At 38.7% G+C, this 10334-nt stretch overlaps 1 protein-coding gene across 1 annotated transcript; it reads left to right on the top strand.

The window, feature by feature from the left end:
- The first annotated feature begins 2128 nt into the window (after nucleotides 1-2128).
- LOC146957319 (uncharacterized) lies at nucleotides 2129-7528 on the top strand. The gene is made up of 5 exons (XM_085750262.1): nucleotides 2129-4189; nucleotides 5015-5459; nucleotides 5655-5861; nucleotides 6348-6534; nucleotides 7467-7528. The coding sequence occupies exons 1-5, from the start codon at nucleotides 2205-2207 to the stop codon at nucleotides 7526-7528; spliced, it is 2886 nt and encodes a 961-aa protein (XP_085606388.1). The 5' UTR covers nucleotides 2129-2204.
- The last annotated feature ends 2806 nt before the right edge of the window (nucleotides 7529-10334 follow it).

Raw genomic sequence — 10334 nt, 5'->3', positions numbered from 1 at the left:
TGTGACGTTGCAAACTAAATTTCTGCTGCTTTTGATTATTGAATTTTATAAAGACAGGTTGATTAAATAAATAGTATTCCCTAGTATTATATTTGTTGTTAAATGATGTATTGATGTATGTGATGCTCCGTTATGTTGATAAACTCTGATAATTTTTATGAAATTTTTAAGTCGGGAAAACGGGGCGTTACAATTGGTATCAGAGCAGGTCGGTCCGTCCGGCCAAGTAGTGAGTCAAGTTATGTCATTTTAGCAATTGGAATTGAAGTGGAAGAAATAGTCACAAGAAAGGGGGGGTTTGAATTGTGACCCTTTTTAATTTTAATTCTGAAAGAAAATAATTACTCAAGAAAATTCTTGGTAAGGGTTAAGCAGATAATAATATAACTTAAATAAATAATTAAGTAATAAATGAACAGGACCAGAGAACTCTGGATTATATAACTGAAATGAATAAAGTAATACAAGGATCAGAAGATTCTGAAATGAGTAACTGAAATAAATAAAGTAGTAAAGTGACCAGAGTACTCTGAATATATGACTGAAATAAATAAAGCAATAAAGTGACCAGAGAACTCTGGATATATAACTGAAATAAATAAAGCGATAAAGTGACCAGAGAACTCTGGATATATAACTGAAATAAATAAAGTAATAAAGTGACCAGAGAACTCTGGATATATGACTGAAATAAATAAAGCAATAAAGTGACCAGAGAACTCTGGATATATGACTGGAATAAATAAAGCAATAGAAGGACCAGAGAACTCTGGAAAGTTAGTTAGAAGTGATAGTGTGTGTATATGGTGTAAAAATAAAAGAGAAAGAGAAAGAGAAAGAAGAATAACATAGGAGAGTTATCCGCCGGCTACTTCCAGTCCCCACACTTCGTGTGAGATTATCCACTATAGTATACAGTTGGTAGAAACTTCTAACCAACACTATAAGGTCTTGATCACACCAGATCAGTCTAGTACACTTGTATTATCAACCTCAGCAGGCTTCTACAATTCTTGATCACACAAGAAAGGTTGGATCTTTCCTATCTCAAACTATTAAGCCCAATAGACTTGAGATCTAGGTTTCACTTTGTAGGATGATTGTTGGGATCTAATGTCTCAAACAAAATAAGAAAGATGTTGTTTGGATCTAGCGTCTCAAACAAAAATATGTAGGATGTTGTTTGGATCTTTGTGTCTCAAACAAACTATCCTTTTACAAATACAAACTCAAAAAGATGATCTCAATGAATGAGATAAAGATGATAAATATAGTGAAAGATTATGGAGTTTGCTTTGTGTTTGTTGAAAGAGATTGATTTCTTTAGCTTTGAGAGAGAGATATATATATATCAAAGCTTTTATCAAAACTCTTGCTTTCCTTCTTCACAGCCTTCCTGTATTTATAGGGATAGAGAGACTTGATCCCCACTTCATAAAACAGCTGTAATGTTTTAATTCAAATGTGATTTGCGCTCCAAAATGAAGCTTGGAGAGAAAGTATGAAATTTTGCACTTGCAGAACGTTCTGCAGAACGTTCTCTACATTCAGTTGTACTTGGCAAAAATTTCACACGCTTTTGCTTAGCTGTAATGAGCTGTTGAGAGTTGATAATTTCTTCCAGCAAGTTGATTAGACCTGGTGTGATCATGATGATGTCATCTTGATGATGTCACATGCTTTACATCCAAGGTTTTCACTTTTCCAAAGATTCCTTCATTTCTTTCCTTAATGGATCGAAATTCTTCTTCTTTGGGCTTTTGGCAGATTTGTCTTCTTATGGACCATGTGCAATTAATATATCCTTTTTGCCATTTAAAGCCTTTTTAATCATATAGATGCTTTATGATTATTCTTGGTGGGACAAAGAGAATGACATTTATTCTTTAGCTTAATTGTGCAAGTCTTGACTTTTAGCTCAAAAGCTCATATTTGTCCCTTGCATTGTTTGTTCCTTTGATGAAGATATCTTGTTATCATTGTGAGGTCAGAATGTTCTCATAAATGTTCTCATGAAACAATCTCACAAAAAGTATTAGTAGATAACAATTAAAATAAATGTGTTTGTTATACTTAAAACATAGGATGAAGATTTTGTTCTCAACAGGAATACCATTATTATGTTATTCTAAACGTTGTGTGTTGTGCAGTAAAGAAGAGTAGACCTGGAGGCTGCAAACCTTACCTGTTACAAGAGGACTAGAATGGCTGGAAGAAATGATGCTGCGATTGTTGCTGCTTTGGAAGCTGTAGCCCAAGCTGTAGGACAACAACCAAATGCTGGTGCAGGTGTTAATGCTGATGTAAGGATGTTGGAGGCCTTTCTGAGAAATCATCCTCCCACTTTCAAAGGAAGGTACGACCCTGATGGAGCACAAGCATGGCTCAAGGAGATTGAGAGGGTGTTCAGGGTTATACAATGTACTGATGATCAGAAGGTGCGTTTTGGTACGCACATGCTAGTTGAGGAAGCTGATGACTGGTGGGTGAGTCTTTTACCTGAATTAGAGCAAGGTGGTGCAGCTATTACTTGGGCTGTGTTTAGGGGAGAGTTCCTAAACAGATATTTTCCTGAAGATGTTCGCGGAAGGAAGGAGGTCGAATTCCTTGAGCTGAAGCAAGGAAACATGTCGGTGACAGAGTATGCGGCAAAGTTTGTGGAGTTGGCTCAGTTCTATCCACACTATACTGGAGACAATGCTGAGTTTTCTAAATGTATCAAGTTTGAGAATGGCTTGCGTCCTGATATTAAGCGAGCCATTGGTTACCAACAGATCCGTGACTTTTCTGCGTTGGTAAGCAGGTGCAGAATCTATGAAGATGATTCGAAGGCTCATTATAAGATTATGACTGAGAGGAGGGGTAAGCAGCAACAGAATCGTAGGAAGCCTTATAGTACTTCAGCTGATAAGGGCAAGCAAAGAGTGAATGATGAGAGAAGGCCTAAGAAGAATGAGACTCCTGCTGGGATTGTTTGTTATAAATGTGGAGAAAAAGGTCACAAGAGTAATGCTTGTGGTGCTACTGAGGTGAGAGGATGCTACCGTTGTGGTGTCAAAGGGCATACAGTTGCAGAATGCAAGCACGATGACACTATTTGTTTCAATTGCGGAGGGAAAGGACATATTTCTGCTCAGTGTACTGAACCAAAGAAGGCCCCGGCCAGGGGTAAGGTTTTTGCTTTGACTGGTACTCAGACTGAGAATGAGGATCGTTTGATCAGAGGTACTTGCTACATTAATGATACTCATTTAGTTGCTATTATTGATACTGGTGCTACACATTGTTTTGTTGCTTTTGATTGTGTTTCTAAGTTGGGCCTTGCTATGTCTGATATGAATGGAGAAATGGTTATCGAAACTCCAGCTAAGGGTTCGGTGACCACTTCTCTCGTTTGTTTACGTTGTCCTCTGTCTATGTTTGATCGTGATTTTGAGATTGATTTAGTATGTCTACCTTTGAGTGGAATGGATGTGATTCTTGGTATGAACTGGTTAGAGTACAATCATGTTCTCATAAATTGTTTTAGTAAGTCGGTGCGTTTCTCTTCTGCTGAAGAGGAAAGTGGAGCGGAGTTTTTGTCTACTAAGCAGCTGAAGCAGCTAGAACGCGATGGAATCCTAATGTTTTCTTTGATGGCATCCTTATCTTTGGAGAATCAAGCAGTGATCGATAAGTTACAAGTAGTGTGCGATTTCCCTGAAGTTTTTCCTGATGAAATTCCTGATGTGCCACCGGAAAGAGAAGTTGAATTTTCTATTGATCTTGTTCTGGGAACGAAGCCTGTGTCTATGACACCTTACCGTATGTCAGCTTCTGAGTTGGCTGAGTTGAAGAAACAGTTAGAAGATCTACTTGACAAGAAGTTTATTAGACCAAGTGTTTCACCTTGGGGAGCTCCAGTGTTGCTGGTTAAGAAGAAAGATGGCAGTATGAAGTTGTGTATTGACTATCGACAGTTGAACAAGGTAACTATAAAGAATAGGTATCCACTTCCAAGAATTGATGACTTGATGGATCAGTTAGTGGGTGCACGTGTGTTCAGCAAGATTGACTTGAGGTCGGGTTATCACCAAATTAAAGTAAGAGATGAAGATATGCAGAAGACGGCTTTTAGAACGCGATATGGGCATTATGGGTATAAGGTGATGCCTTTTGGTGTTAGTAATGCACCTAGTGTATTTATGGAGTATATGAATCGCATTTTTCATGCATTTTTGGATCGCTTCGTGGTTGTGTTCATTGATGATATTCTGATTTATTCTAAGACGGAGGAAGAACATGCTGAGCATTTGAAGATTGTCTTGCAAGTGCTGAAAGAAAAGAAGTTGTATGCTAAATTGTCTAAGTGCGAGTTCTGGTTGAAGGAAGTAAGTTTTCTTGGCCATGTTGTTTCCGGTAGTGGTATTGCAGTTGATCCATCTAAAGTTGAAGCGGTATCACAATGGGAGACTCCGAAGTCAGTTACAGAGATTAGAAGCTTTTTGGGTTTAGCGGGTTACTACCGACGATTTATTGAAGGATTTTCTAAGTTAGCACTTCCGTTAACGCAGTTGACGTGTAAAGGTAAAACCTTTGTGTGGGATATTCATTGCGAGAACAGTTTTAATGAGTTAAAGAAGCGTTTGACGACGGCTCCGATTTTGATCTTGCCGAAACCTGATGAACCTTTTGTAGTGTATCGTGATGCGTCCAAGTTAGGCTTGGGAGGTGTACTTATGCAAGATGGTAAGGTGGTTGCGTATGCATCAAGACAGTTGAGAACTCATGAACGAAACTACCCTACTCATGATCTTGAATTAGCTGCAATTGTATTTGCACTTAAGATTTGGAGACATTACTTGTATGGTTCGAGATTTGAGGTGTTTAGTGATCACAAGAGCTTGAAGTATTTGTTTGATCAGAAGGAGTTGAATATGAGACAGCGAAGGTGGCTCGAATTATTAAAGGATTATGACTTTAGTTTGAATTATCATCCGGGTAAAGCTAATGTTGTTGCAGATGCCTTAAGTAGGAAGACTTTACACTTGCCGGCAATGATGGTTAAGGAGATGGAGTTGTTTGAACAGTTCAGAGACTTGAGTTTGGTTTGCGAAATGTCGCCAAGGAGTGTGAAATTGGGGATGTTGAAGATCAACAATGAATTTCTGGATAGTATCAGAGAGGCACAGAAAGTAGATGTGAAGTTGGTGGATTTAATGGTTGCAAGCGATCCTGCTGTAGACAGTGACTTTAAGGTTGATGGCCAAGGAGTGTTGAGGTTTCGAGGAAGAATTTGTATTTCGGATAATGATGAGATGAAGAAGATGATCCTTGAAGAAGGCCATAGAAGCAGTTTGAGTATTCATCTAGGAGCTGCTAAAATGTATCAAGATTTGAAGAAAATGTTTTGGTGGTCAGGTTTGAAGCGCGACGTGGCACAATTTGTGTATGCATGTTTGACTTGTCAAAAGTCGAAAGTTGAGCATCAGAAACCTGCCGGGTTATTGACACCGCTAGAGATTTCGGAATGGAAATGGGATAGTATATCCATGGATTTTGTGACGAGTTTGCCGAATACCAACAAAGGGAATGATGCAATTTGGGTGGTCGTAGATAGATTGACGAAGTCGGCTCATTTCATTCCGATTAATATTACTTTTCCTGTGTCCCAGTTAGCAGAGATCTATGTTAGAGATGTTGTGAAGCTACATGGTGTCCCATCGAGTATTGTGTCGGATAGGGATCCGAGGTTTACATCGAGATTCTGGAAGAGTTTGCATGAGGCCTTGGGCACTAATTTGAAGTTAAGTTCAGCGTACCACCCGCAGACGGATGGACAATCGGAAAGGACAATTCAGTCGCTGGAGGATTTATTGAGAGTTTGTGTGCTTGAGCAAGGTGGAACTTGGGATAGTTATCTACCTCTGATAGAGTTCACGTACAACAACAGTTACCATGCTAGTATTGGAATGGCACCCTTCGAAGCATTGTATGGTCGGAGATGCAGAACTCCGTTGTGTTGGTTTGAATCCGGTGAGAGTGTGGTATTGGGACCAGAACTTGTCCAACAGACTACTGAGAAGGTGAAGTTAATTAGAGAAAAGATGAAAGAATCACAGGATAGACAGAAAAGTTATCATGATAAGTGCAGGAAGGATCTTGAGTTTCAAGAAGGAGACCATGTGTTTTTGAGAGTCACTCCGGTGACGGGTGTTGGACGTGCATTGAAGTCAAGGAAGTTGACTCCGAGGTTTATTGGTCCGTATCAGATTTCAGAAAGGGTCGGAACGGTTGCTTATAGGGTGGGTTTGCCACCACATCTTTCGAACTTGCATGATGTGTTTCATGTATCGCAACTTCGGAAGTATGTGCCGGATCCATCCCATGTGATATCAAGAGATGATGTACAGGTAAGGGATAACCTTACAATCGAGACCCTACCGGTGAGAATAGAGGATAGAGAAGTGAAGAGGCTTAGAGGCAAGGAGATACCTCTTGTGAAGGTTGTTTGGGAAGGAGCAGCCGGTGAAAGTTTGACTTGGGAGTTGGAGAGTAAGATGCGGGAATCTTACCCAGAGTTGTTTGAACAAGGTACGTTTACGAGGACGTAAATATTCTAAGTGGGGGAGAGTTGTAACGCCCACTTTTTCATAATTAATATTTAAGTGATTTATGGTTTTTATTAGAATAATATGTGAATTATATATATATATTGGTAGAAGATATGTTAATAATATAAGTATTTTCTTAAGTGGGGGAGAAATATTGTTATTAGTAGAAATAATTAAATTATTAGGGGAAAGAGTAAGTTGTGGTGAGAAGAGCAATTAGGGAAAGAATAAAAGTCTGTAATTGGGAGAGAAAATTAGAACGCGTACAACAGAGAAAAGAAGAGAGAAATAGGAGAAGTCAGAGAGAACCCTAAAGAACGAAGAACGCGGCTGTTGGATTGCAGAAACATAATCTAAGGTAAGGGTGAGACTAACTCTCATTATTAACAAGTTTTGATTCATAGAAGTGGTCAATTATTGTAGGTTTAAGGGATTGGGATTAGGTCAAAAATCATTAAAAATGGAAGAATTAAGTGAACTTTGATGTAGTTTGATGTAGACAGATGTTAATTAGTCATAGAAAACGTTTAGATGTTGAATTGTGATGAATTTGGGGCCTGGGTAATGAGAATTCGAGTGCTGAGATGTGTTGCATTCTGTCGTCGCTCGCAACTGCGAGCGTTCCCACTCGCAACTGCGAGCGTTCCCACTCGCAACTGCGAGCAACCCCGTTGAGCTCGCAACTGCGAGTAGTTTTACTCGCCACTGCGAGTAATCCCTTAGCTCGCAACTGCGAGCAAAGTTATACGCAACTGCGAGCTTCCCCGTTGAGCTCGCCACTGCGAGTTATTTAGCTCGCCACTGCGAGTTAGTGCAGTACAGATCTGCTGTTGTGCGAAATTGTGTCTTTTCTCCCGTTGCTTGATGAATTAGTTTCTGATGCTTACAATAATGATGATACTGTTAATTATGATGTTCCAGTGATGCTGTTTTAATGTAATGAGTTTTTGTGAATTATTTGTTAATTAATTTAACATTAAAAATGAAGATTGTTGCATTTAGAGTCGAGTTGTTGCATAGTCGGCGATGGGGGCTTAATGCCTGACAGGCTCTTATGACCTTAGCGATGGGGGCTTAATGCCCGACGGTCCAAATATGACCTTAGCGATGGGGGCTTAATGCCCTGGTGGTACCACATGCATGTTGATGTTGTCTAAGTTGTTGTTGATGTTGTTGTTGCATTGTAGAGTGATCATAACTTAAAATAAATGATCAATGCTGTGATGATGTTGCTGCCTTGTTGTTGTTGTTGTTGCTGTCACAATAATTATAATGATGTAAATGAAGTGAATTAAGATGAATATGCTATCTTTGAATAACTACGAAGTTGTTGGTTACTTAACCTTGTTAAATGATGTTAAATGATGCTATTAATGTTAGATATATGTTGATGATTATCTTTTATGAATTATTATTTGTTTTTAATGAATGTGAAATCTCACCCCTTCTGCGTATATGTTGCCTCGACCGTGGGTAATGTGCAGGTAATAAAGACTAGTTGTGTTCGTGAGTAGACTCCTCACATCGTGTCGTCTAGGATGCTCTGATACGTAACGGGATGGGAATTGTCTGATGCTTGTTTTCCTTGTTACGTATTTTATTTAATAAATGTTGAACATTTTATGAAGACTATTTGAGATGTTAAGTTGTGGCCTTTTATGCCAAAGATTTTATGTGACGTTGCAAACTAAATTTCTGCTGCTTTTGATTATTGAATTTTATAAAGACAGGTTGATTAAATAAATAGTATTCCCTAGTATTATATTTGTTGTTAAATGATGTATTGATGTATGTGATGCTCCGTTATGTTGATAAACTCTGATAATTTTTATGAAATTTTTAAGTCGGGAAAACGGGGCGTTACAGCCACCATAAGACAAGTTTCGACTTTTCCATTCCGACAGTCTAGATTTTAAGCGCTCTATTACCAGTTCCCAAAATCTCAAGCTTCTAGCATCACCACCAATGGGCAGCCCCAGATATGTAAAGGGGATTTTACCAATTTTACAAGATAAAATAGAGGCGGCTTCATGTAACCAAGAGTCAACAATATTAATACCAACCAACATGCGCTTGTGATAATTTACCTTCAAACCAGACATGTTCTCAAAAATAACCATAATTGCTCTCAAAGCGCGGACATTCGCCCAACTCTTAACACCTAACAAAAGTAACCAGTAAACGGATTTAAATTTACTGCTGAAGTCATTAAAACATTCAAGCCTTCAGCTGCTAAAAGGAAAAGAAAAGGCAAAAGTGGGTCGCCTTGACGCAATCCCCTTTGCATTTGAAACTCATCTGTAGGGTTGCCATTTACCAGGACCGAAGCAGTTGCGGTACAGACACATTCCTTTATCCACTTACGCCACAACGTTGGAAACACCATTTTCCCCATAACATCGTCAAGATAACCCCAACCAACTGAGTCAAATGCTTTTTTGAAATCTACTTTAAACAAAAGCAATTCTTTTTTCAATTTGCGAGCCTCATCCACCACCTCATTAGCTACTAAAATACCATCAAGGATTTGGCGATCTTTTACAAACGCTGACTGAGTGTCTGATATTACCGTTCCCATTACCTGACGTAAACGATTTGCCAACAACTTCGCCAAAATTTTATATAAGCATCCCACCAGAGCAATGGGGCGGAAATCATTAAGACGATGAGGATTGTCAATCTTTGGAATAAGAGCGATGAAAGTGCTATTTATTCCTTTTGAAAGACGTCTGTTGCGATGAAATTCTGACACAAACCGCATAATGTCACCTTTCAAATCCGGCCAAAAATCTTTGATAAAACCCAAAGGAATGCCATCTGGACCCTGACTCTTGTAGCCATCACAATCCCACACTGCAGATTTAACTTCAGTCTCAGTAAACGGGCAAATGAGGGAAGTTCCTTCCATAACAGATAACATGATTCCAACGTACCGACTTTGATAAAAATAAATTAAAAAAGTCTTGAGCCTCCACAAATACCGTCATAACACCAGAATCCGAAACAAACAGAATGAACACTTTATTTGCACCTAACGGGATAATGTCTAGATCATCAAACCCCGCATCCTCGATAAAGTTAAAAAGTTAAAATTGTGTATATTAAAAAATGTAAATTGAAAATTTATTAGTCATAATTGAGTATATTTCATCAAGCAACTCTAATAATTCATTGTTCGGGAGGAGGCTTATTGAATTTAATACGGTATTATTAGGAAAATGGTTTTGGAGGTTTTATGTTGATTAGGAAGGGTTGTGGTTTAAAGTCTTGTCTGCTAAATATTAGTTGAAGGACGTGGTGGAAGGGTTTGTGTGTTATTGGCAAGGGAGTGGATGGCAGTGAGGCAAGTTGATTTAAAGAATAGGTGGGTTGCATTTTTGGAGATGGTGAAAGCACATTTTTTGTGTGATCATTGGCAAGATGGAGGGCTCTTCTGATCTATATTTAGGTGACTTTTATATTTGTGTTAATAGTAGTGTTACGGTCGCAGAGACGAGGAGGCAAGATTGAGGGGTTGAGGGGAAGGGCAGCGTTGGAGAAGGTTTATGTTTGCTTAGAAGGAAGAGCAATTGGACCAGTGTGTTTTTCTTTTAGATAACCTTTTTTTTTTTGCAGGACAATGTTGTGGATAAATGAGTTTGAACTCTATTGATGGTTATTGGATAAAAGATGCTTATCGGATCATCATCCAAACTGAGCGGTCTCACGATGATATTTAATCAAATATAATCTAGAACAAAT

Source organism: Medicago sativa, chromosome 1, assembly GCF_051527215.1.
Source record: "Medicago sativa cultivar Bolivia chromosome 1, Bolivia_mono, whole genome shotgun sequence".
Classification (NCBI taxonomy): Eukaryota; Viridiplantae; Streptophyta; class Magnoliopsida; order Fabales; family Fabaceae; genus Medicago; species Medicago sativa.
The sequence above is the reverse complement of the archived record's forward strand: the minus strand, read 5'-3'. Positions and strand labels throughout refer to the sequence as shown.

Coding starts and splice junctions, on each gene's coding strand:
- LOC146957319 (XM_085750262.1), top strand. CDS start 2,205: ATGGCTGGAAGAAATGATGCTGCGATTGTTGCTGCTTTGGAAGCTGTA. Junction 4,190..5,014: donor GCACCTAGTGTATTTATGGA/GTATATGAATCG, acceptor TGCCTTAAGTAG/GAAGACTTTACACTTGCCGG. Junction 6,535..7,466: donor TTTGACTTGGGAGTTGGAGA/GTAAGATGCGGG, acceptor TTGATGAATTAG/TTTCTGATGCTTACAATAAT.